Source organism: Nycticebus coucang, chromosome 5, assembly GCF_027406575.1.
Source record: "Nycticebus coucang isolate mNycCou1 chromosome 5, mNycCou1.pri, whole genome shotgun sequence".
Classification (NCBI taxonomy): Eukaryota; Metazoa; Chordata; class Mammalia; order Primates; family Lorisidae; genus Nycticebus; species Nycticebus coucang.
Genome location: NC_069784.1, coordinates 10,318,791 through 10,346,308, shown reverse-complemented (window position 1 = coordinate 10,346,308; position 27,518 = coordinate 10,318,791). Strand labels below are relative to the sequence as shown.

General features: G+C 41.2%; 1 protein-coding gene and 1 non-coding gene across 5 annotated transcripts in view; both read right to left on the bottom strand.

The window, feature by feature from the left end:
* MIGA1 (mitoguardin 1) overlaps nucleotides 1-27,518 on the bottom strand; it is a 64,001-nt gene that overhangs the window by 19,408 nt on the left and 17,075 nt on the right. For all 4 annotated transcript variants that reach the window (XR_008380254.1, XM_053592383.1, XM_053592381.1 and 1 more), the window contains exons 6-8: nucleotides 26,359-26,492; nucleotides 24,081-24,204; nucleotides 6,054-6,154 (exon numbers count right to left, since the gene is read on the bottom strand). Coding sequence is in view for 3 of the 4 variants with exons in the window: in XM_053592383.1 (XP_053448358.1) it covers nucleotides 6,054-6,154; nucleotides 24,081-24,204; nucleotides 26,359-26,492 (359 nt within the window). In the remaining variant the exon portion in view is untranslated. The remainder of the gene's footprint in view (nucleotides 1-6,053; nucleotides 6,155-24,080; nucleotides 24,205-26,358; nucleotides 26,493-27,518) is intronic.
* LOC128586884 (U6 spliceosomal RNA) lies at nucleotides 7,511-7,617 on the bottom strand. Its single transcript, XR_008380342.1, has one exon. It is a non-coding gene; the product is annotated as a U6 spliceosomal RNA (small nuclear RNA).

Here is a 27,518-nt window from a genome sequence, read left to right as displayed (position 1 = left end):
TGTTGTGGCATCACAGCTCACAGCAACCTCAAACTCTTGGGCTTAAGTGATTATTTTGCCTCAGTCTCCCAAGTAGCTGGGACTACAGGCACCCACCACAACGCCCGGCTATTTTTTGTTGCAGTTGTCATTGTTTAGCTGGCTTGGGCCGGGTTTGAACCTGCCAGCCTGGGTGTGTGTCACTGGCGCCCTCACCACTGAGTTACAGGCGCTGCCGTCTAGAGCATCTACTCTAAGCACCAAGCTCTCTACTAACCTGATCCAAGAGCCAAAGGAGAAGAAGTTTCAGTGTCAGCAATATTTAGGATGGGATAAATATGTCTATTAGACCACGGGGGGCGGGAAAAAGACATATACGAAGAAGACGATATTTAGCGTTATATAGTCTCTGCTTTCAGTAACGTTTCTCCTCAATTTCAGGGAACATATGTGACACCAACAGCAAAGTCTTTTTGAGGTTTTTTTTTTTTTAACTAACAGCTCTTAAAAACTAAGAACAGAGATTCTTTCGATTTTAAATAATTTTAAAGTTTTGTAACACTGTTAAAACAAGATTCTGTATACCTACTAAAAGAGAAAAGCTCTGAGAAGGAAATTGGGCTCCAATTTCATTCTCTACATAAAATAATTTAGACTAAGAAGAAGTGAGCAAATCCAACAATAGATACCTTGCTTATTTGCTGACATGGTCGTTTAAATAAGCCTCCTAAAATAGGTTTGCAGCTGTGAAAATATATCACATTAAATATCTGATACTAGCTACTACCACCATCTACTCTTCTTTTTTTTTTTTTTTTGTGGTTTTTGGCCAAGGCTGGGTTTGAACCCACCACCTCCAGCATATGGGACTGGCGCCCCATCCCTTTGAGCCACAGGCGCCGCCCCACCATCTACTCTTCTTAAGAGACAATGACAACTCAGAAACACTTACTAAAATCATTAATCTTAATTTTTTTAAAGAAAAAATCAACTCCCTAAACACTCATTTTAGAATACATTTTATTGGAAGACTTGGACAAAGTTCCCAAAAAACTCTTTCGAAGGTTTCAGAAAAAGATCAGTACTTCATTAGAGCTGAGATGTTGCTTCAGAAGCAGAGGTCGATGACATGGTTTAACCCCAGCTATGGAAACATGCAATTTGCCATGAAAAAGAAGTCCTATTTTTGCTAGCTGAAACGAAATGTCCTAAATTCCTAAATTACTCTTCCTCCAAAAAGACATATTTCAAAAACCCATTTTAATATTTCCAAAAAGAAAAATGATACTATAGTAGTTTACATCAAGACACCATCCTGCCTCATTAGTTACCTCCCATATTTAGTAAGTACCATAAAAATGGCCACAGAAGAAATCAAAGAAGTCAATAATAGCAACAATAAAAACCAAGAGAATAGATACATCCTACAGACAAAGTAGCCAGTGCAAACAATGTTTTGGAATCAGCTAAGGATTTCTAACATCCTAAATTACTTCTCTTGCTGTCCATGAGGCACAGAGGTATTGGGTCTTATCTTTCTTGGCATATGCTGACTTTGCAGAATGGGAACATTTTTTTTAAATGCTTTAATTTGTTTTTTAGCTGGCTTGGGCTGGGTTCGAACCTGCCAGCCTGGGTGTGTGTCAGGGCCTCTTAAAGACCATGAGCAAAATGTCTGAAGCCTCAAGTCTATTATAAATGGGGTTTATAATAGATTAGCTATATAAAATAATTTATTATATAAAATAGGCTAAGTTCTATTTTAATATGGATCATTTTTTACATGTTTACTACACTTTCCTTTCAAATAAATCACCTAAAATTATAAATAGGACTTTAAAGAAAACAGGCTGTTACCAATCTGTATCCCCTTAGGGAAAACAGAAAATAAATTTAAAAAGGGAATAAACCTATAATAGCTACCCACCAAATTGGTTCTCAATGATTCTCTTACCTGGCTGGTTACTCATATCCCCTCCCACACTGAATAGGGCTAACCTGCATAACCAGTAACAGACCGTGGAAGTGATGGAATGTGATTTCTGAAGATAGGTTGTGACAGTCACCACTTCCACATTGGTCCCTCTTGGATCACTTCCTCTGGGGGAAGCAAGGTGCCATGTTGTGAAGATATACAAACAGCCCCAAGAAAAGTCAATATGCCATGAAACTTTGGTCTTCGGCCAATAGGTAGCAACATCCTACCATCTACATGAGTGAGTTACCTTGGGAGCAGATCTTCCAGCTCCAGTCAAGCCTTCCTACTTTCACAGAAGATTTTTTTTTTCTTTTTTTTGAGACAGAGCCTCAAGCTGTCACTCTGGGTAAAGTGCCATGGCATCACAGCTCACAGCAACCTCCCACTCCTGGGCTCAAACGATTCTCCTGCCTCTGCCTCCTAAGTAGCTGGGACCACAGGCGCCCACCACTTTTTTTTTTTGGTTGCAGCCTTCATTGTTGTTGGCAGGCCTGGGCTGGATTCGAACCCGCCAGCTCAGGTGTACGTGGCTGGCGCCTTAGCCGCTTGAGCCACAGGCACCAAGCCACAGAAGAATTTTAAATGACAGATACTGCCCTTCCTTTCCAGATTATGATTTTTCTAAATATTTATCTTTGTCATTTTACATATTATTATTAGTGTATTTTTTTGATTGCTAGGAAAAAGTGCTGTCAGGTCAAAGAGATGGATATAGCAAAAGCTTCCCAAGCTTCCACCTGGAGTACAAGGAGCAGTATCCCGGCTATAAGCAAGACAACTTTCCCTTTAAAGAGAAGTGTATATGTACGTTCAAAGACACACACACATTGCAGAGTGGTAATTCTAAGAAAAAAGGAATCTACAGCTCAAAACTGCTCTCTCTGCAGAATTAGTTTCCACCTACTAAAGGAAAATCTCTTTAACAGATGGAAGAGTCAGGAGTACAATGCAGTGGTATCTTACAGTCAAAGGCTTTTCAGAACTTCAAAGAAAACATGCTAAGTGAAAGAAAGCCAAACACAGCATATCACACTGTCTGATTCCATTTATACGCAGTGTCTGGAATAAGGTAAATCCAGAGCCAGAAGGTAGATTATTGGTTGCCAAGGGCAGAGAGGTTGGGGGATGAAGAGAGACTACTATTGGGTAGGGGTTTGTTTTAGAGGAAGTAAAAATATTCTGGAATTAGAGAACAGTGCTGGCTGTAAACTCTGTGAATATACTAAAAACTATTGAATTACATACTTTAAAAGGGTGAATTTTATACCATGTGAATTATATCTTAATAAAACTATTATATTTTTTAAAACTTTGGCTGTAGTTTCAAGTAAATATTTGGCAAAGCTTAAAGAGAGAAATATTGTGAATCATTTTCACAAATGATTGATCTAGCTTACAGGAAGGCCTATGCCAGGAATTGTTTTTATCTCAATAGGCAAGAAATACTTCTGGCAATTCTGAAAAAAAGTTTTCAAATAATCAAAAACTGTTTAACATCCCAAACAGTTCTGATCTCATTACCCTAATAACTTTCTTCATTAAAATAGTTTTCCCTACTTTAAGTCCTTGGCATACGGTAAATGCAGTTAAAAATAATCTAACAAATATTTCTTATAACATAAAATAATTTATCTTGGAACAGTCACATTCTGAGATCATATTTTTATACCCTAGAAACTTTCCTAAGGATGTTTCTGGGATACTGAGTTCTTTTAGTTTATATTCATGCATTTTGTTTTCCATGAGGATTTTAAAAGATTTTTTAAGACTTATTAAACACCAAATTTAAAGCAAGTACAATAAACACTTGGCAATTTTTAAAATTTTTAATTTATGTTTTCGAGATGAGGTGTCACCCTGTCACCCAGGCTGGAGTGTAGTGAAGCAATCATAGCTCACTGCAGTCTTGAATTCCTGGGCCAGAAAAATCCTCCTGCCACAGTCTCCCAAGCAGCTGGGACTACAGCATGCACGGCTGCATGTGGCTGATGTTTTCCATTTTTTTTCTTTTTTAGAGATGGGACCTCTCCATATGTTGCCTGGGCTGGTCTCAAACTCCTGACCTCAAGCAATCTTCCCACCTCAACCTCCTGAGTTGCTGTGACTATAGGTTTCAGCCACTTTGCCAGCTAGCAAAATATTTTTTAAAGGTGCATATTAGAAGAAATCGTTTTTTAAAAGAATTATTATTTTTTTAAGAGACAAGGTCTTGCTCAGTCACCCAGGCTGGAAGGCAGTGGCATGATCACAGCTCACTGCAGCCTCAAACTCCTGGGTTCACGTGATCCTCCTATCTCAAGTCTCCTACAGTGCTGGGATTAAAGGCATGAGCCACTGCAACCAGCTAGAAACTTTAGCACAATTAGATACATTGTTCCTCAGAGTGGAAAAAAATGCAAAGTGAACAGCAATTTTTCTTCTTATAAGCCATTAGGACTTACTGTCTACATAACATACAAACATGTATTAAACAGTATAAGAAGAAACAGCTTTCCCATACAACAAGTAGATATATTCTATCAAAACTTAAAACTGCAAAACGTTTTTTAAATGTAAATAATTCTGGAGATAATACAGAAAGTGATGGCTAAGATAGGTACATACAGAAAAATCTTGAGATGATGGAAGAAATTATGGATCAGTATTGCTTTAAAGAAAAAAGGCACACCCAAAAAGAGAATCAAGATTTAGGGGTGGCGCCTGTGGCTCAAAGGAGTAAGGTGCTGGCCCCATATGTCAGAGGTTGCGGGTTCAAACCCAGCCCTGGCCAAAAAAAAAAAAAAAAAAAAAAGAATTGATGAGATTCGTAAATTTGGAAAGGAGATCTTTATGGGTGGCGCCTGTGGCTCAAAGGAGTAGGGCGCCAGCCTCATATGCTGGAGGTGGCGGGTTCAAACCCAGACCTAGCCAAAAAAATAAAAATAAAAAATAAAAAAGTTCAAGATTGAGGGTACAGGCACTGAAATACCGAAAGCTTTGCACACTAGAGAGTAAATCCATACATTAGCTGCAGCTGCCTAATACCACTGAACAGAGAAGACAGCATCTGTATCCAAAATCTGCCATGAAACACAAATATTCTGAGATGAAATTGCTCATATGCAATTTTTAAAGCTGTCTTAAGTAGGAAAAAATATTTTATTTTTATTTTATTAATTAATTAATTTATTTATTTATTTGAGACAGAGTGTATGTTGCCCTCAGTAGAGGGCTGTGGAATCACAACTCACAGCAACTTCAAACTCTTGGGCTTAAGCGATTCTCTTGCCTCAGCCTCCCAAGTAGCTAGGACTAAAGGCACCTGCCACAACGCCCGGCTATTTTTTGTTGCAGTTATCATTGTTGTTTAGTAGGCCCAGGCTGGGTTTGAACCTGCCAGTCTTCATGTATGTGGCTAGCACCATTAACCACTGTGCTACGGTTGCTGAGCCAGGAATCTGGGTATTTTTAAGACTCAAAAAAATTCACAGTAAAGATGCCAGCAGGAAAAAACTCTCTTGATATGAATTGAAAAATTGCTTTCCATTAAGATACTAAATAATATGCCTCTCACATTACCTACTACTGCATATGAAAGTGCCCATCTAAAATATGTGTTTAGGCCGGGCACAGTGGCTCACGCCTGGAATCCTAGCCCTCTGGGAGGCCGAGGCAGGTGGATCGCCTGAGCTCAGGAGTTCAAGACCAGCCTGAGCAAAGAGACCCTGTCTCAATTATTAAAATTAGAAAAATTAGCCAGAGTTGTGGGTGGTACTTATAGTCCAGCTACTTGGAAGGCTGAGGCAGGAGGATGGCTTGAGCCTAGGGGTTTGAGGTTGCTGTGAGCTATGATGCCTGGGTGACAGTGAGACTCTTGTCTCAAAATACATAAACAAAAATAAAATATGTGTTTATTTGTTCATCCCCTTAAAGAGACTTTCAGCTCCTGTGGGAGCTTACTTCCATGTTACACGCATGTTACATCTTTGCGTCCTAGTATATACCACATGGTGGATGCTAAGTAAATGGAGACTGAACTGAATTACAGCAGTTTGGCAAGCTGTTCTCTCCAACCAAAGAAGGAAGGGACTCCTCTCTAGGAACATGCATGTCCTACCTCTGCTGCTGACGCACAGGAGTCAGTTGACGCCACACTCAAGGAGTCTCGCAGGCCAAAGTCATCCACACTCCGCTTCATGGTAATATCTGTGTCTTTATCTTAAAAGTAAATGGCAAAAAGTTCAGAAAGTGAGATTTCTTGTCCCTGCCATATTTCACACTCTATAATTTGTCTCCCCCCTCCCCCCAGTCTTTAGAATACTAGGATCTGAAAGGAAAAGAATACAATTCCAGAGGGACACAAACTGATGAGATTCTCAGTTTCCACTGTTTGATTCGGAAACACCACCAAGCAGAGAACAAAGTGCTATAAAGCAGACATTTATTTTTTTATTTTATTTTTTTTTGTAGAGACAGAGTCTAACTTTATGGCCCTCGGTAGAGTGCCATGGCGTCACAGCTCACAGCAACCTTCAATTCCTGGGCTTAAGCGATTCTCTTGCCTCAGCCTCCAGAGTAGCTGGGACTACAGGCACCTGCCACAATGCCCGGCTATTTTTTGGTTGCAGTTCAGCCGGGGCTGGGTTTGAACCCGCCACCCTCGGTATATGGGGCCGGCGCCCTACCGACTGAGCCACAGGCGCCACCCAGCAGACATTTATTTTTAACTTAAGACGGGATTAAGCTTAATTTTGCAAACTGTGGTATATGCACACCATGGAATACTATTCAGCCATTAAAAGATGGAGACTTTACACCTTTCATATTAACGTGGATGGAGCTGAAAAACATTCTTCTTAGTAAAGTATCACAAGAATGAAAAAGCCAAGTATCCAATGCACTCAATTATAATATGAAGACAGTAGATGATCTAACATACACCCACATAAGAGAAAAACTCAAATCAGTTCACAGGAGGGGCCAGGGAATGAGGGAGTGAGGAGAGAGAAGGCTGAGGGATGGGGGTGCTCCCACTTAGTGGGCACAATGTTACGTGCAGGGCACACCTCTTGGGGTCAGGACACGATTATAAGAGGGACTCTGCCTAACAAATGCAAACATTGTAACCTAATTCTCTGTACCCTGACATTAACCTGAAACAATAATTAAAAAAATAAAATTATAATATCATCTGAAGAAAAAGCTCAATTTTGCTTTTGAGTACATTATAATAACTGAAGTTGGACTATCTACCACACATACTAAAATCAGTATATTCCAAAGCTAGCTTAAAATAGAGCAATTATTTGCAAGTGATCTTGCCCAAATTAGGAGAACTGGTAGGCTCCTTTGAATCAACTGAATTAGTAACGTAAAATGTTGTTTGGGCAATCACTTGTGATAAGTGACAATTTAAGAAGAAATGTGTAAATTTTTCAGGCTTTACAGCCTACTTCAAAAAGCTGAATAGCCAAAAAAAGATCAGATTTAGGTCACTGATGATTATTCTGCTTACTTGAGAGTCAAACATAACTGTGCCGACAATTTCAAAGGGCTATAAAATTTTTTTTTTTTTTAAATATGGAACGCTTCATGAATTTGCGTGTCATCCTTGCGCAGGGGCCTTGCTAATCTTCTCTGTATCGTTCCAATTTTAGTATATGTGCTGCCGAAGCGAACACAGGGCTATAAAAATTTAAATAGTTTGGAAAAGGTTCATCGGCCATACGAAGCCAGGTACCTATTACAATACACAGCATTCTAGATGTGGCGTGAATATCTTCCTATACTATCATCAGGACTCTGTGAACATTATATTTTCAAATAAATGCCTTACTTGCCTACATACATAACCACATTGTAGCAAACAAGTAATATGCTCCAAAATTTGTCACAAGTATGAAAAAGTGAATAATAAAATATAAACAGATTTTTCTTATTTTGATTCTTTCTTTTTTTTTTGAGAGAGAGTGCCGTGGCATCAGCCTAGCTCACAGCAACTTCAAATTACTGGGTTCAAGTGACCGTCCTGCCTCAGCCTCCCAAGTATCTATTTTTTTTTTTCTTTTTTTTTTTTTTTCAGGAGAGATGGGTCCTGCTCTTGCTCAGGCTGGTCTCCAACTCCTGAGCTCAAGGGGTCCTCCCCCCTCAGCCTCCAGAGTGCTTCCACCTTGCTTAGCCTTATTGTGATTCTCAATCTGCTAAATATCTCAGACACTTTATTTGCTTTAAAAGAGACCAGAAATTTCCTTGGTTTTCATTCATCCAAATTTCTATTCCATCATTTTTCCCCAAAATAAATTCATTACTTTTACCAGACATCTTTCAAGTTCTGCTTAAAAACCCTAAACCTGGGGCGGTGCCTGTGGCTCAGTGAGTAGGGCGCTGGCCCCATATGCCGAGGGTGGCGGGTTCAAACCCAGCCTGGGCCAAACTGCAACAAAAAAATAGCCGGGCGTTGTGGCGGGCGCCTGTAGTCCCAGCTGCTTGGAGGCTGAGGCAAGAGAATCGCGTAAGCCCAAGAGTTAGAGGTTGCTGTGAGCCGTGTGACGCCATGGCACTCTACCCAAGGGCAGTACAGTGAGACTCTGTCTCTACAAAAAAAAAAAACAAAAAAACCCCCTAAACCTTAGAAAATACAATTTGTGACTCTATACAGGAAGTATAGAGTTATTTTTAAAAATCCAAACCATTAATTTAGTTTAAACTCAGAAGTTGTGCAACCAATTACATTCCAAGCTCTAGGCCAAGCTGAAGAGTGAGTAAGCCACGGTTGGTACAAGGTTCATTCCTATTACTATACATGTATCGTATTTTTTTCCTACTTTACGTTTGGTGGGACAAGATTTTACATTTTAAGTATTTATCTCCCAAGTTTAAATTATAATTGTCTTCAGATGACATTTACATCAATCCTTTCAAAGTACCTAAAACTATTTAGCTTAAAAATCCTCCTACTGACGCCTGTGGCTCAGGGGGTAGGGTACCGGCCCCATATACCAAGAGTGACGGGTTCAGACCCAGCCCCGGCCAAACTGCAACAAAAAAATAGCCGGGTGTTGTGGCGGGCGCCTGTAGTCCTAGCTATTTGGGAGGCTGAGGCAAGAGAATCGCCTAAGCCCAAGAGTTGGAGGTTGCTATGAGCTGTGATGCCACTGCACTCTACCGAGGGCCACAAAGTGAGACTCTGTCTCAAAACAAACAAACAAACAAAAAAAAAAACCTCCTACTATTAAATGACTACTTACAGGACAAAATGTGAGGTTCAACAGGTGCAGGGGCTCACACCTATAATCCTAGCTCTCTGAGGCAGAAGCACCGCACCAGGCCTGGAGTTTGAGAACAGCCTGAACAAGAGTGAGACCCTGTCTTTACTAAAAATAGAAAAAATTAGCCAGGCCTAGTGGCACACACCTGTGTCCCAGCTACTTGGAAGGTTGATGCTGGAGGATCACTTGAACCCAGGAGTTGGGAGTTGCAGTGAGCTATGATGATGCCACTGCTGTCTAGCCCAAGTGATAGAATGAGATTCTGTCTCAAAAGAAACGACAATTCTGAATTATTCTGTTTCAAAAATATTTTAGCAATTTACATTTTTCCATCAAACTAGAGAACAAAACAATTATCTTGCACTTAGTAATAGCTACAGAACTGGCGTCTCTAGATATTCAACTATCCAGAAAAATGCCCATAATTCTCTTTTAGTGTATGTAAGCCTTCCAAAACACACACATACACTTAAAGCTTATTTACAAAATTTAATCAGCACTTATAACCTTCAAAGTTTTATCATCCTATTTATTCTCCATTCTTAGTAATAATTGTTGAAAAAGAAAACAGTACAATTTTCACAACATCAAAGCATTATTAAAGCAGGACTGTAAGTCAATTAACTCTTGGTTCCACTGTCTGTGGCTATTTTCAGAGTGGAACGCAGACTTTTATCTTCTGTCACTTTACCTTTCAGACATTGCCCATAAGCTGCTCTGTTTTACTTCAGTCAGCAGTAACCAGCTACTCAATGTCATCCAGATCAGTCACTATGGCTGCATTTTATTTTTTATTGAAAAATCTAACAAAGAAAAATGGCTCAATTCCAGAGAAACTAGAAAGATTTCCTCATTAAATCAACTCCATAAACCATACCTCTTATTTCAGTAATTGTTATGATTCCTGGAATGGGAACTTAATAATTATGAAGAGAAATAATACATCTGTTTTTCAGACAAGCCAATAAAAAGTATAAAGAAAGAATCTTGGGTAACATCCCAAACTAACTGCTTTCATACATCCAATTAAAATTTAAATTCTCTTTATTAAAAGTAGCACCAACTCTTGATTGTGGTATAGAAAGACGGGGACAGTATGAAAAATTAAAAGCCAAAGGCTTCAGGCGGTACCTGTGGCTCAGTGAGCAGGGCGCCGGCCCCATATACCAAGAGTGGTGGGTTAAAAAACCCGGCCCCAACCAAACTACAACAACAACAAAAATAGCCAGGCATTATGGTGGGCACCTATAGTCCCATCTACTCAGGAGGCTGAGGCAAGAGAATCACGTAAGCCCAAGAGCTGGAGGTTGCTATGAGCTGTGATGCCACGGTAGTCTACCAAGGGTGACAAAGTGAGACTCTGTCTCTGAAAAAAAAAAAAAAAAAAGGAAAGAAAAAAAGCCAAAGGGTGCAGCGCCTGTGGCTCAGCGCCTGAGTAGGGCGCCAGCCCCATATACCGAAGGTAGTAGGTTCAAACCCGGCCCTGGCCAAACTGCAACCAAAAAAAGAAAAAAAAGCCAAAGGCATCTTAGTTAATATTTTAGGATACTTTTTACTGAATTTTTTTTAGCAGAAAAAAATGCTAAAATCTTCGCGCCATGCATCATGAGCTGGGCATCATGGCGGGCACCTGTAGTCACAGCTATTCGGGAGGCTGGGGCAAGGGGAGCCCAAGAGTTGAGGTTGCTGTGAGCTATGACACCAGGGCACTCTACCCAAGGCAACAGAGTGAGACTGTCTCTAATAACAACACATCTACTATAAGGACTGAAATTAGGAAAAAACAACAACGCTTTTGTCAAGTCTGCATAGTGTGGAAACTTACACACAACACTACAGAAACAACAGACAGAACGACTCTGGAAAGTCTGGCATTACCTACAAACCTTCATGACTGCATTAGCTCGGACCTAGCAATTCTACCTTTGGGTGTGTTTAACAAAAATGCAAGCTTATACACATAAGAATGTTTTCATAGGGGCGGCGCCTGTGGCTCAGCGGGTAGGGCGCCGGTCCCATATGCCGGAGGTGGCGGGTTCAAACCCAGCCCCGGCCAAATTAAAAAAAAAAAAAAAAGAATGTTTTCATAACATCACTGTTTAGATTAGCTCCAAACTGTCCATCTACTATAGACAATCCCAGGGGTCCTCAAACTGCGGCCCGCGGGCCACATGAGGCGGTGTGATTGTATTTGTTCCCCTTTTGTTTTTTTACTTCAAAATAAGATATGTGCACTGTGCATAGAAATTTGTTCATAGTTTTTTTTTTTAAACTATAGTCCGGCCCTCCAATGGTCTGAGGGACAGTGAACTGGTCCCCTGTTTAAAAAGTTTGAGGATGCCTGATCTATACTATAGTATATTCATATAATGAAATACCACACACACACAAAAATTTTTAAATTAAAATAAATAGAAATACCACACAACAGCGAAAATGAATGAATTGCTGCTACACACAAACAACATGGATGAATCTCACAATATGTGCAACAAAGAATTATATTCTTGGTTTCCTTCATACAAAATTCAACATCAGTCTAAAGTAAACTGCAGTGGTCAGGGTTTTAGTCGGTAAAACTATAAAGAAAGACTAGAAGGTGATCAGCATAAGCATCAGGACAATGGTCAGTTGGGGGTGAGCGGGAGTGTACTGATTGGGAGGGGCAAAGCAGGCCTTCTGAGGAGCTCGCAGTTTCTACAGCTACACAAGAACGTGTGATGAGTCACTGTGCATTTTTGTTTTGTGTCCTTTTCTGTAAGGATTTAACAGAAGGAAAGGAAAAAAGAATCCAATATTGTCTATCTGGGCTGAGAACAGAAAAGGTTCAATCAGCATTTCGAAGACCAGGAGAAAGAAGGGTAAGACAATGTTTTCTGTAAGTCAGTGTTGGCAATGACGCTAGAAATTATTATTAGGCATCAGTTTTACTCTGTGATTGAAGCAGCAGCTATACTGATGCTCAGTTCACAAGTCCTGATGAGTGTGTAATATATAACAGCAAAGTGAAAATACTTCATCTGCCCTCTGGAGGGAATACCAAAGGTAGCAATAGAACACAAATGCCATGCACACGCCACTCAAACCTTTTTCTTTCTACTTCATCAATCACACTTTGCTAGTTAGTGACTGATTTAGAATTTTAAGTGGGAATATTTAGATGGGGATAATCAAATACTTTCAAGAAGGAGAAAACGTGGCTGAGTGTGGTGGCTCACACCTGTAATTCTAGCACTCTGGGAGGCCAAAGTGAGTGGACTGCTTGGGCTCATGAGTTGGAGACCAGCCTGAACAAGAGCGAGACCCCTGTCTCTAAAAAAATGGGCATTATGGCAAGTGCCTGTGGTCCCAGCTACTTGGGAGGCTGAGGCAAGAGGATTGTGTAAGCCCAAGAGTTTGAGATTGCTGTGAGCTATATTGCCATAGGACTCTACCAAGTGTGACAGAGTGAGACTCTGTCTCAAAAAAAAAAAGTCCTGTAAATTACCACACTAACTCTCATGGAGTAGCTTTTTCTCTCCCCCTTGGAATCTTTTAAAATAAGTAAATATAAAATTTTAAAAATACGCTTTTGCCTGTCTCAGTCACCCAGAACTTTTAAAGCATTCATACATAGACATAAACAATGTTCCTTTCTGGAAGAACACTGATAACTGTTATGGTTAATTTTAACTAAATTGTCTTATTTTAGGCCAAAAATCTGACTGGATTTAAGCCTTCCTCCTCCTTTCACAATCTCATAGTTCACAAATTACTTAACTTTTTCCAAAGCAAGGTTTGCTTTACAAATTTAAAAGAAAAGAAAACTAGAACTTAGAACTTGGAACTTGAGGCCTGAATCTTCCTTAGAGCAATCTAAGGTTTCCTGCGTCTCTCTTTTGCCATTCCTAGGCACATTCTATTTTTTGTCACTTAGAAAACACTGGGTCTATTTTAACCTCAGCAGATTCTAGTGAAGATTCCAAAGATGCCACTCTTCTTTGAAAATTCAGGCTGTCCACTGTAGATTTTACAACACCAGCAAGAAGAGGAAGCTGCCGGTGTCTCAATGTCATCTGACTTTTATGTCAGCAGCCATTCTCCAAGTGACTTTCAGCAGTTTAAATATGATTTGGAACCTGTTCCTCTCTATGGTTTTATTAAAAATGGAAACACTCCTGCTGCCCATACAGTATTTTCAAACAGATTCTACTAAATTACTGTTAGCCTTTGCATGTTTTGTGAGTATCTGCCCATCCATACTGTGGATGATTTTTTTTCTGATACGTTTAAAAATGTTAAAGTTTAAGTGGAGAGAAAGAACGAAGTTGAATACCAAAATCAAAAACACAATTTCAGAAAGTGAAAGAACTAAAAGTTATAACATTGTTTTACTTTTTAACTTCTATGTGCCTCAGTAATGAAAAGAGTAACTAACAATAAAATCCATGGGAACAGGCCCGGTGTGGTGCCTTATACCTATAATCCTAGCACTCTGGGAGGGTGAGGTGGGCAGATCCCCTGAGCTCAGGAGTTCAAGATCAGCCTGAGCAAAAGTGAGACCCCATCTCTACTAAAAATAGGAAAATTAGCCAGGCATTTTGGCATGTGCCTGTAGTCCCAATTACTTGGAAGGCTGAGGTTGGAGGATCACCTTGAACACAGGAGTTGAGGTTGCTATGAGCTAGGCTTATGCCAGGGCACTCTAGTCTGGTCAAGAGTAAGACTGTGTCTCAAAAATCAAAATTAAAAAATCCACTGGATCATAAGAAAGGAGAACTAATCAGTAACTGTGTTATGACACAGTTTCACCTTTGTGAAATAACAATATATGTACAAAAACAGCTTGCCACTACCCAAAAGATTTCCACAACAGTTGTATCTGCTTTGCCTATTTATGAAAACATCTATATGCCACGATCAGCCCACAAAACAGCTGGGACTCCTAACTGGGGAGCACAGCCGCTGAGGCACAATGAGCGACAGGAAGATGGGACACAGCGTTTCCTACTCTTTCAAAAAGAAAGAAAGAGAAAGTGGTGACTGGAGTCACCCAAGAGGAACAAGAAGAAATTAAGACCAGGCCTGCAGTTAGAGAGACTAGAGTGAGGCCACTAGGTACAACTGGTCGCTCCGTGCACTGCACAAAGACCAGGGCCACGGGAACAAGTGGGGCAGAAATCCAGTCATGGACCAGGCCTGCGTCTACCTGCAGGAGGGTGACCTTTTGCAGCACAAAGGTGCCCTTCCCAAGGGGCTTACATGGCCCCTTTTCTAACTCACACAAGGGCCCTGCATGGGCTGGTAACGACCCTGGAATACATAAGATCTAACTTAACACAGAAGAGGCAAAGGCAAGCAGCAGGGATTTCCTTTGTTCTGGGACCCCAGCATTTTCACGGTAGGACTTTGTCCTCTGAACTCTTGTGACTGGCATATACAACCCCAGTCAGGCTTCATTCCGGGGTATTATTAAACTCTTTGAAATTAAGATTATGAGCCTTAACACATGGGAGGAAATTACTAAGCCAAATTTCTCACATGTTGTGCAATTTGCACTCTATATATTTAGAGGTCTGAGTATACAACTTAAGCCTGTAATTCATATCACTCCCTAAAAATAACCCCCCAGGGAGTTTATCCTCCAACCACAGTGATTCTGCAGGAAAGGAAGAGGACGAGGTCTTAGAACTTCAGTCTCGGCTGACATTTGAGGCAAGATGGTATAGGGTGAGGTATTTCCTCTTGCTGCCAAACTTAGACAGTATTTCTAAATGCTCTATCTGGCTGCTTACTGAAAAAGAATAACATCTCTCTAGTGGTCAGGAGGTCCCACTTTATAGCTTTTTCTGTTCTCTGCCAGAGAATTAGTGTAGTCAGTATGAGGCTGGAAAAAAATCTCTCAATTTTTCCTTAAAGGATGTCTCATTGATTCAATAAAATTCTATGCCTGAAGAAGCAGGAAGAAAGGTGGATAAAATATCTAAGCTGTACCAGCCACACTTCTAAAATCTCCTTCAAACACATAAATCTGATTAGGACTTCTTATCATCCTCAGTAACTCTCTTTTGCCTAAAGGTGCAATGCAAGGCCCTTGATTCATCTCCTGTTCACCTTTCTAGACCCATCTCCCCCCCGTTTTCCTACATGTACTATGTTCCTGAGACACAGCAAACAACTTAAAGTTGTCTAGACAACTCCAGTTTGCACCGTGACCCGTGCTGTTCCCTCTGCTGAGAATGCTCTTTCCTCACCTGCCTCCTTGGCAAAACAACCATCTTTCTTTAAGGGCCAGTCCTTCTATGAAACCTCTCCCTGGGCCTCCCCCTGCAATAATCACATGCTTTTGTTTGCTTGTTTTGTTTTGTTTTAAGAGATAGTGTTTCACTCTGTTACCCAGGCTGGAGTGTAGTGGCACAATCACAGCTCATTGCAGCCTCAAACATCTGCTCAAGTGATCCTCCTGCCCCAGCCTCCCAAGTACCTAGGACTATAGGTACCACCATACCTGACTCTTTTTTTGTTTGTTTTTAGACAGAGCCTCAAGCTGTCGTCCTTGGTAGAGTGCTGTGACGTCACAGCTCACAGCAACCTCCAACTCCTGGGCTTTAAGCAATTCTCTTGCCTCAGCCTCCCAAGTAGTTGTAGTAGACTACAACCTGCCACAACGCCTGGCTATTTTTTGGTTGTAGCTGTCATTGTTGTTTGGCAGGCCTGGGCTGGATTTGAACCTGCCAGCTTTTGGTGTATGTGGCTGGTGCCTTAGCCGGTTGCCTCGGTTGAGCTACAGGTGCCGAGCCTTGACTTTTCTATTTCTTGTAAAGACAGAGTCTCTTATGTTGCCCAGGCTGGTCTTAAACTCCTAGCAAGCCTCCCATCTCTGACTCTCAAAGTGCTGGGATTACAGGCATGAGCCACCATGCCCAGCCTAATCATATGCTTTCTTGCTCCCCCAGAACTTTATAAATACATTACTATGTACATACTCCACTGTGCTATGGCATTTTCAATGCCTGTCTCCAAAACTAGACTCTGCACTGCCTAAGAGGAAACTTTCGTCTGTGTCTGTCCGGTGCCTTAATTCCTTTTGTTTTTTTCTTTTTTCTTTTTTGCCGGTGCCTTAATTCCTATTTGACATATATTACAAAGTTAAATGTTCGCTAAATAAATATTCCAGACCTATGATGCTATGAGTTCATTCTATTCAAAAACTAGATTACAAAGAGTCAGACTAAACACACATCTGAAATATAAAAAGCAATGCTTTTAAACTATAAAAATTCCTGGTTTGTTTTTAAGAACTAAATTTGTTCCTACACATCAGTCTAAAAGAATCTCAAAATCTTTTGTTCCAGCCAGCAAAAAAAGACATTTACCATACTTACGGCTTCAGAGTTGCCTACTACTCCTGCTATTGCAAACACATACTACCAGTCACAGAGTATGTAAGCACCAAAACTATGAGGCCCACACCATTTTAGAAGGCAACTAAAGTGGAGAGCAACATGCTTGAACTTTACTCATTTCAATCATATCTACCAAATAATGTCCCCTATAAACTGTGTGCAAGCTCCATCTGTTGTTAATCAGGTTTATTTTATTGTATTTTATTTATTTTCTCGAGACAGAGTCTTACCCTGTCATCCTAGGTAGAGCACCATGGCATCTTAGCTCACAGCAACCTTAAATTCCTGGGCTTAAGCAATCCTCTTGCCTCCGCCGCCCAAGTAACTGGGATTACAGCTAATTTTTCTACTCTATTTTATTTATTTATTTATTTTTTGAGACACAGTCTTCACTTTATCGCCCTCGGTAGAGGCCTGTGGTGTCAGAGCTCACAGCAACCTCCAACTCCTGGGCTTAGGCAATTCTCCTGCCTCAGCCTCCAGAGTAGCCAGGACTACAGGCACCTGCCACAATATCCGGCTATTTTTTGTTGTTGTTGTTGCAGTTTGGCCGGGGCCAGGTTCGAACCTGCCACCCTCGGTATATGGGGCCAGCACCCTACCCACTGAGCCATAGAAGCCATCCCTAGTTTTTCTATTTTAGTAGAGACAGGGTCTGGCTCTTGCTCAGGCTGGTCTTGAACTCCTGAGCTCAGATCCACCTGCCTCAGCCTCCCAGAGTGAAAGGATTACAGGTATGAGCCACTGCGCCAGGCCCAGTTAAGTTTATTTTTAAACTGGCATTAAATTCAACAGTTTGGTCCTGTCCAAAAGCCTAACCAAAGTGAGTACAGAATAATCTGAATTACTGAATGTATCATTACTAAAATAAACCACCAAAGCCAATAATGACATATACTGTACATGATCTGATGATAACAGAAGTCTTCTGAAGAAGAAGTCATGCCTTGGTATCAGATGTTAATCTCACAGTCTACCAATCTATCATTAATGGTTGTGGCCGACTACAGGCTAATTTTTACCAACGTAATTCAGATAATACTAATCTGTTTACTGTAAAAGACATAAATACATAGTGCACAATATATGATAAATATATGCATAGCATAGGTGTGTATTTTCAATCAAAAAATAAACTTTTTTTAATCTATCACCTATTTACAGCCACTTTTTAAAGTTTACAAAATAGGGCAGCGCCTGTGTCTCAGTGAGAAGAGCATTGGCCCCATATACCAAGGGCAGCAGGTTCAAACCCAGCCCCGGTCAAACTGCAACAAAAAATAGCCGGGCATTGTGGTGGGCACCTGTAGTCCCAGCTACTCGGGAGGCTAAAGCAAGAGAATTGCCTAAGCCCAAGAGCTGGAGGTTGCTGTGAGCTGTGACGCCAGAGCACTCTACTGAGGGCGACAAAGTGAAACTCTGTCTCAAAAAATAAATAAATAAATAAAAATAAATAAAGTTTACAAAATACTTATTAAGGAAAAATAATAAAATCATGCAGAAAAACACTCCTATATATGCCTCTGTCTTACCTGATACTCAGGATATTTGGGTCTTCAAATTAGTTTCACAGATATTTAGATGTTTCAGCAAAAAATAGCCACAGATAACCAAAGAATTAACACGCATGTCCCAAATGAGATCTGTTTTCTTTCAAGTTCTTATCTTAGTCTCTTAAACAGGCTGAGGGCACTTCAGCTATGAGGTATGGGAAGAATGGAGGTGGGGAGGCAAGTTAAAAGAAGGCTCCTCTGCTTTGTGGAGGGAGCTCAGGCTCTGGTTCTTAGGAGACACCTTGGTCCTGCTTTCTAACTATTTCCGAAGGATAGGTCTTAGCCAGTCAGACCACAGGCCACCTGAAGACGGGAGCAATAGCCCTTATTTCATCTGAATCTGACCACACATAAGGCGCACAGTAAATGAATAAGTACTTATGAATTGATGTTTAAACTATATTTGCCTTAGCAGTCTTCATGTGTCTCTCTGTCATTAAGAGCGAGACACTATCTCTTAAAACAAATGTCTCTGACAAGACTACAGCCATAAGGGATGTGGTCACTGACTCTGTGAGTGGCCCAGCTACCTTAGGGCCCTCCTCTGACACACCTCTTTTCAGACTTAAACACTATAAGCATCTACTCAGAGCAGGAAAATGGAGGAAGAGAGGAAAAAACATAGGGTAGTTAGAAAGAAATAAAAATAAATGTATGGGTGGGCGTGGTGGCTCAGTCCTGTGGTCCTAGCTCTGAGAGGCTAAAGTGGGAGGACTGCTTGGGCTCAGAAGTTGAGACCAGCCTGAACAAGCATGAGAGCAGATCCTGTCTCTACTAACAACAGAAAAATTAGCCAGACATCACGGTGTCACTTATAGTCCCGGCTACTTGAGAGGCTTAGGCAGGAGGATCACTTCAGCACTGGAGAGTGGGTTTGTAGTGAGCTAAGATAACCTCACTCTACTATACCCCAGATGACTAAGACTCTGTCGCAAAAAACAAATGAATAAATAAATATGTTATGATTCATAGATAATATGTGGTCTAGACAAAAGGTGTAAAAGAATCTATAACAAACTACTGGTGATAAAACTAATATGAGTCCACTAGGATTGTTAATATTCAAATGCAAAAATCGGTAACATTTTAGATATCAATAATACAAAATTAGAAAATGTAAATTTTTAAAATGTACCATTTAAAAACAATAAAAGGATCAGGGACTGAGGAAAAAATATGTATAAAATGTTTATGGGAAAAATTATAAAACATTGCAAAAGAGGCTCAGTGGCTGTAGCTCAGGTGGCTAGGGCGCCAGCCACATACACTGGAGCTAGCGGGTTCGAATCCAGCCCAGGCCCGCCAAACCACAATAACAAGTACAACCAAAAAAAAAAAAAAAAAATAGCCGGGCATTGTGGCAAGCACCTGTAGTCCCAGCTACTTGGGAGGATGAGGCAAGAGAATCGCTTAAGCCCAAGAGTTGGAAGTTGCTGTGAGCTGGGACATCACCCATGTGAGCTGTGACATCACACACTCTACCCAGGGCGACAGCTTGAGACTCTGTCTCAAAATAAAAAACATGGCAAAAGATATAAATGAAGACCTAAGTAAAGGAACATACCATGTTCACAGATGGAAAGATAACTATTATGAAAATGTAAATGCTCCCACACCTGACCTATAATTGCAAAATCCCAAGAGGGTTTTTCATGAAACTTGACCAGCTGTCCTAAACTTCACATGGAAAAACAAAGGGTTAAGAATAGCCAACGCAAGTCTCAAAAAAGAACACAATGAATGGACTGACCCTGCCAGGTGTCACAACTTATCATACAGGTGTATGAAGCTACAGTAATTAAGACACTGAAAAATCAGTGCAGGAACAAACACACTAGCACAATAAAACAGAAGGTCCAGAGACGACACACACAGAAGGGTCTGTGACATATGGCAGAGAGGACACTTCAAATCAGTGAAAAAAGAATATATCATTCAAGGAGTGGTACTGAGGCAACTAGGTATCCAAATGTCAAAAAGAAAATAGTAATATATAAAGGAAAAGAAAGAAAACAGTAATATATAAAGGAAAAGAAAGAAAACAGTAATATATATTTTAAAAAATCAGCTTCCAAAAGATTTAAATACCTAAATATGAAAACAAAACTTCTCCAAGGAAAATATAAAAGAATTATCATTACACCTCTAAACAATACCAGACAGCACAAACCCTAAAGGAAAGACAGATGAACGTGGTGACATCAAAATGAAAAATCCTGATAGAACCAGAGAGACGTTAAACCAAACGAGGATATGAAAAGGAACTCTCATACACTGCTGGTGGGAGTTTAAATTGGTACAAATACTAGTCCAGAGACTAATTTGGCAATACCTTCCAGGGCTAAAGACCAGCATAACTGAAAATTTATCAATTCCTGGATGATGTTAGCTAGAACAACAAATAAACACCACACTCTGGGGTGGTGCCCATAGCTGAGGGGGAAGGGCACTGGCCACATACACCAAGGCTGGCGGGTTGGAACCCAGCCCCGGCCAGCTAAAACAACAATGACAACTTCAGCAAAAAAATAGCCAAGCATTGTGGCAGGCGCCTCTAGTCCCAGCTACTTTGGAGGCTGAGGCAAGAGAATCGCTTGAGCCCAAGAGTTTGAGGTTGCTGTGAGCTGTGACGCATAGCACTCTACCCAGGGCGATATAGTGAGACTCTCAAAAAAAGAAACAAAACACCACACTCTGGATGCTGTTAGCTGGAACTACAAATAAACACAACACTCTGTATTCTGTTAGCTAGAACTAAAGTAAACACAACACTCTGGGTGTTGTTAGCTACTTTGTTGTCAACTACAAAAAAACATAATACTTTTGATGTTGTTAGCTAGAACTACAAATAAACACAACACTCTGGATGCTGGTAGGTAGAACTTGCCCACTAATGGAAATTTACACAAATGTTATTTCAAGTCTTCTTTGCATAACCTCCATGATCTTTCTCACTATGAGTTACAGAAGCAGGTGTACACAAAATGTGCCAAAAGCAGCGTGGGCCTAAATTTAACTCCCAGTGCTACGAGCAATACTGAACGGCACCTGAGAGTCGCAGGGCCCTGAGCTGCAGATGAAACATACTGCCCTCTAGCGACTCAGCATCTCCCCTTCCAAACGCAAAGGAGAAGGAGAATGGCTTAGGGATCTTCTAATCCTGAAAGCCCTCTTAAGAGAAAATTAATGTAATCAAACAAGACAGAGCAGATTCTAAAACAATCAAGTATTAAATGAAGTCAGAGAAATTCTTTCTTTCTTTCAGAGTCTCAAGCTGTTTTTTTGTGTTTTTTTTTACATTTTTTTTTTTTTTTTTTGTGGTTTTTGGCCAGGGCTGGGTTTGAACCCGCCACCTCTGGCATATGGGACCGGTGCCCTACTCCTTGAGCCACAGGCGCCACCCACAAGCTGTTTTAAGATGTCACGGCAGTGGCATCACAGCTCATAGCAACTTCAAACTCTTGGGCTTAAGTGATTCTCTTACCTCAACCTCCCAAGTAGTTGGGACTGCAGGTGCCCGCCACAACAGCCGGCTATTTTTTGGTTGTAGCTGTCATTGCTATTTGGCAGGCCCAGGCTAGATTCGAACCTGCGAGCTCTGGTATATGTAGCTGGTGCCCTAGCTGATGAGCTAAAGGCACCGAGCCAGAAACACTTGATTTAAAATCACACCTGAGCCTCCGAAGGCATTTGAAAGACTCTTGTTTTACGACTACTATGAGTTGCCTCTAAATAAACCAAAGATAGAAAATGAATTTAGATTTAGAGAATGAACTGATTTCTATGCAATTTTGATTAATATCAAGTAACTCAGAGCTACTACCTGAGTCTTAGCCATAGATTCATCACTTTCAATCCAGAAGTATCAAAATGGAAACTTGCAACATCCAAATAATTCCCAAAAGGACCAACATGTAACAGTGCCATGCCAACTGCAAATTCCAGGGCAACAGAAGGCCAAGGCACTGCCAGGCTGCAGGGAAAAGGACGTCAGCCTAACAGCCAGTGACATCCCAAATGCGGTCAGCAACTTATTCCAAACCTAAGCTAACTAAATGCATAGACTGATGAGGGGTCCTGCTTCACTTTTTTTTCTTTTTTGAGACAGTCTCAGTTGGTCACCCTTGGTAGAGTGCCATGGTGTCACAGTTCACAGCAACCTCAAACTCTTGGGCTTAAGTGAGTCTCTTGCCTCAGCCTCCCAATTAGCTAGGACTACAGGTGTCCGCCACAACACCAGGCTATTTTTTTAGAGAGAGGGTCTTCTCTTGTGAGCTCAGGCAGTCTGCCCGCCTTGGCCTCCAGAGTACTAGGATTACAGGCATGTGACACTGTGCTCGGTCAACTATGGGTCCTGCTTTAAAAATCCATTTGGAATTCTAAATTAACAACAATTTCCTTAGAAACAACTTGAAAGAGCCCAGTGGCTCCCACCTGTACTCCCAGTACTCAGGGAGGCCAAGGCAGGTGGATCCCTAGAGCTCAGGAGCTTGAGACCAGCCTGAGCAAGAGCAAGACCCCATCTCTACTAAAAATAGAAAAACTATGCCAGTGGGCAAAGCTGAGCATTGGTTTGAACTTAACACAAGAGGAATGTCCTCACCCTTCTGTGGGCCTTTCTGTTGAGTCAAGTCGGGAATAGGCTCTACTTCATACTGGAAAGTCCACTAATGAAGCTGCACTTATCGCTTTTTCTTATTTCCTGAAATCAGACATTCCTTTGTCATCACAGAGGTGGTCCAGGCAGTCCCTAGCAATGACACAGAGCTACCCCTCAAGGTAATTGGCCATCTCAGACCTAGCCCAACCCTGGCATTTGATGGATGGAAAACTGAAGGCCAGAGATGGGAAGAACTTGGTCAATTTCACACAGGAATCATTGCATTTGCGGGAAGGTAACTAAAGAGCCTAGAATTCTTAGAAATGTCAAGTAAAACAAGTTACTACTTACAAAAAGAAAAATAGAAAAACTAGCCAGGAATGGTGGTGGGCGCCTGTAGTCCCAGTCACTTGGGAGGCTGAGGCAGGAGAATCACTTGAGGCTATGAGTTTGACGTTGCTGTGAGCTATGACGATGACAGGGCACTCTACCCAGGGTGACAGAGTGAGATTCAATCTCAGAATAAAACAGAAACCACCTGAAAATACCAGAAATTAAGCTACACCCCGTGGGTGTTCTGGTGTAGAAGTAACATGAAGCTGGGGACAGTGGCTCACACCTGTAACCCTAGCACTAGCACTCTGGGAGGCCAAGGCAGGGGGTGAATTACTTGAGCTCAGGAGTTTGAGACCAGCCTGAGCAAGAGTGAGACCCCATCTCTACTAAAAACAGAAAAACTAGCTGGGTGTTGTGGCAGGTGCCGTAGTCCCAGCTACTCAGGAGGCTGAGGCAAGAGGCTTGCTTGAGCCTGAGAGTTTGAGGTTGCTGTGAGCTGTGATGCCACAGCACTCTACTGAAGGCAACAAAGCGAGACTCTGTTTCCAAAAAGCAAACAATAACAATAATAATAATGCCACAGTCCTACCTATGGTAAGTACTTGAATTTATATCTTAAGGACATTAAGTTAACTTGAAAACTAAAACAGAAGAGGTGGGAGGGGGAACAACACTTGCCAGGAGGCGGGATCTCACCCACTGTGCACATTGTGAGGGTGTGGAATACCCAAATGGAACTTAACCCGGAAGTAAGAACAATATAACCTCAAAATTTGTGCCCTCATAATAATTTGAAATGAAACACAAATTAAAAAATAAAAATTAAAAAAACAGAAAAAGAAAACTGAAAGAAAAACAGAAATACAATAAAAATTTTTTTCATGGCTGTTTTCTTTTAGATGTAACCTATAAATCCATGAGACATGGGAGCATAGGATTCTAAGAATGTAAAAGAAAAAAAACCACACATTTCTTAAAAACCATATAAAATAACCATCTTACCAATATCATTTACAAGGGAGTTAGGATCCGATGCTCCAAGCGTGGCTTCAAACTCCTCTTGGAGACGATACGCTCTTTGTAGCAGAGCTTCAAGTTTGTGAATAAACTCAGAACTAATAATGTCCTGCAAGGTGAGAAACAGCACACACAGCAAGTATTAGATTCTACTGTTAAAATTCTGAACACGTTCCTCCTTCAAATAAAGCAGTAAGTGAGGGCTACAAAAGACTATTGCATAATATTCCATGGTATTGTACACAGACACGATTTAATAAAAAAAATAAAAAATTAATTAAAAAAAAAAGACTACTGCTACGCAAGGGGGAGAGAAGAGAGCAGGGGGAGCTGGGAGGCCAGGGTTCCAGTTCAGACTTTGCAGAATCTTCCCAGTTCAAGGGATTCAGTTTTTTTATTCGCAAAAGTAAACAGACTAGATTAGAGGTTCTTTAAGGTCCCTGCACCAGAAGCATCATTATCACCTGGGAACTTGTTACACATGCAAATTCTCAGGATCTACTCCAGTCCCACTAAATTAAAAAGAAATCCTATGAGTGGAGCCCCCAAATCCGTTTTTTGTTTTTGTTTGTTTTGAGACAGAATCTCACTCTGTTGCCCTGGGTAGTGTCATGGCATCACAGCTCACAATAACCTCAGACTCCTGGGCTCAAGTGATCCTCCTGTCTCAGCCTTCCTAGTAGCTGGGACTATAGGCACCAGCCATGATGCCCAGCTAATTTTTTCATTTTTCAGGGAGATGAGGTCTTGCCCTTGCTCAGGCTGGTCTTGAACTCCTGAGCTCAAGCAATCCACTTGCCTCTGCTTCCCAGTGCCATGATTACAGGAATGAGCCCCCACACACAGCCCACGTGTGTGGAGGAAAAGTGATTCTGATGTATTCTCAAGTTTGAGAACCACCAGCCTACTGAACTAACCAGTAAGACCAGTCTAGTGCTACCTTTATTTGACTTTTATGAATATAATGGCACTTAATTCCCAAAATAACAAAACAGACTTTAAAAGATTCCAAGTTGGGTACAGTGGCATAAGCCTATAGTCCCAGCTACTGAGGAGCCTGAGGCAGGACGATTGCTTGAGATTTGGGAGCCTACGGTGTGCTCTGATCACTCCTGTGAACAGCCCCTGCACTCCAGCCTGGGCAATCTAGTAAGACTCCATCTCTAAAAGAGAAAAAGAAAATTCCTTTAGAAGTCTTATCTCCTTATTCTATATGTTCTAGAAAAGTATGGCAAATCTGGCATTTAACAACTAAATTAATAGAAAAAGCCCAATAAGAAATACCCTACATGGCTCAGTGCCTGTGGCTTAAGCAGCTAAGGTGCCAGCCACATACACCTGAGCTGGCAGGTTCGAATCCAGCCAGGCCCGCCAAACAACAATGGCTGCAACCAAAAAATAGCCAGGCATTGTGGTGGGCATCTGTAGTCCCAACTACTTGGGAGGTGGAGGCAGAAGACTCGCTTGATCCCAGGAGTTGGAGGTTGCTGTGAGCTGTGATGCCATAGCACTCTACCCAGGGTGACAGCTTGAGGCTCTGTCTCAAAAAAAAAAAAAAAGAAAGAAATACCCCACATGAGCTGAGCACAGTGGCTCATGCCTGTAATCCCAGCACTCTAGGAGGCAGAAGTAGGAGGATCCCTTCAACTCAGTTCAACACCAGCCTGAACAAGAGCAAGACCTTGTCTCTACTAAAAAAATAGAAAAAATTAGCAGGGTGTTGTGGAGGGCGCCTGTAGTCCCAACTACTTGGGAGCCCAAGGCAGGAGGATCGCTTGAGCCCAGGAGTTTGAGGTTGCTGTGAGCTAAGCTGATGCCATGGCACTCTTTCTCAAAAACAAACAAACAAAGCAAGGCGGCACCCATAGCTCAGTCAGCAGGGTGCCGGCCACATGCACGAGGGTGCTGGGGTCAAACCTGGCCAAGGCCAGCTAAAACAACAATGACAACTGCAACAACAACAAAAATAGCCGGGTGTTGTGGTGGGCACCTGTAGTCCCAGCTACGTGGGAGGCTGAGGCAAGAGAATTGCTTAAGCCCAAGAATTTGAGGTTGTTGTGAGCTGTGACGCCACGGCACTCTACCCAGGGTGAAAGCTTGAGACTCTGTCTCGAAAAACAAACAAACAAAAACACATGGTCCTATGGGAGAAAAAAACCGCCGTTCTATTAAATGCACAGACAGCAAATACACTGAATCAACATCGAAACTAGTTTGATTCTTCTAATGTTATGAAAACCGCTCTCAAACAGATTGTTCTTACATCTACACTTTCTTCAGCAATGGCATCACCTGCACCCAGTTTGATGGAACCGCAGGCTTCATCTTCAGCCTGTCTATTGCGGAAGGTTAGAGCTTGTTCCCATCGACGCAACGCCTCTTCAAACAATTCCATCCCTAAAAATTAAGAACACAACACTTGTAAATAAGCAAAAACTAATGCCCAAACAAACTCATTTGGGGTCTGAAATGTTTTCAGAGTCATCAACAGTGGTACAGCCTGACTACAATTTCAATACTAAAGAATCATCATCTACTCACATCATTTTATAGTAGGAGCTTAATTTCCCCACATACATTCTGGGCCTGTGACTCCAGTTAAACAAAAATTACAGAAAAAATGGCCAATATGTTTCCATTTGTTAAAAAATGCAACTCAGATGTAGATATTGCTTAAAATTTTCCTAAAACAGTATCATGAATTCATCAAACGTTCAACAATAATAGCTAACTTTTATAGTCACACAACTATGTTTCAAAATACCCTCCAAAGTTAAAAAGAACACTGGTGGGAAAATAAAAGAAAGTAGTTTACAAGAAGCTACCAATATTACAAGCTGTCAGAAGGAGATAGTAAAGCTGAGTGGAAAGATAATCGTCCAAAACAAAGTCTTTCCCACACTTCCCCCCACCCAAGGGTGTCTTAAACCACTGTGATACCAACTGGATGATTTGGATGGAAAAACTGGGGAGCCAGAGTTAAAAATCAGCAAGATATTGAAATTGCCCATAAAGGCTTAGTCACAGTCCATGTAGGAGTTTTATATTTCTGCTGAAAGCTTTTGTGGGGAAAAGGTAAATATATGCCTCACTTTCTCTAAATATAAACAAAGACTTACCAGAATAATTATATACTTCAAAGAAAACAAAGTATTTCATTTATTTACTTATTTATTGAGACAGAGTACCATGGCAACATAGCTCACAGCAACCTCAAACTCTTGGGCTCAAGTGATCCTCTTGCCCCAGCCTTCCAAGTAGCTGGGACTACTATAGGTGCCCACCACAACGCCTGGCTAGTTTTTCTATTTTTAGTAGAGATGGGGTCTTGCTGTTGTTCAGGCTGGTCTTAAACTCCTGACTACAAGCAATCCACCTGCCTCAGCCTCTGAAAGTGCTAGGATTACAGGAATGAGCTACCAT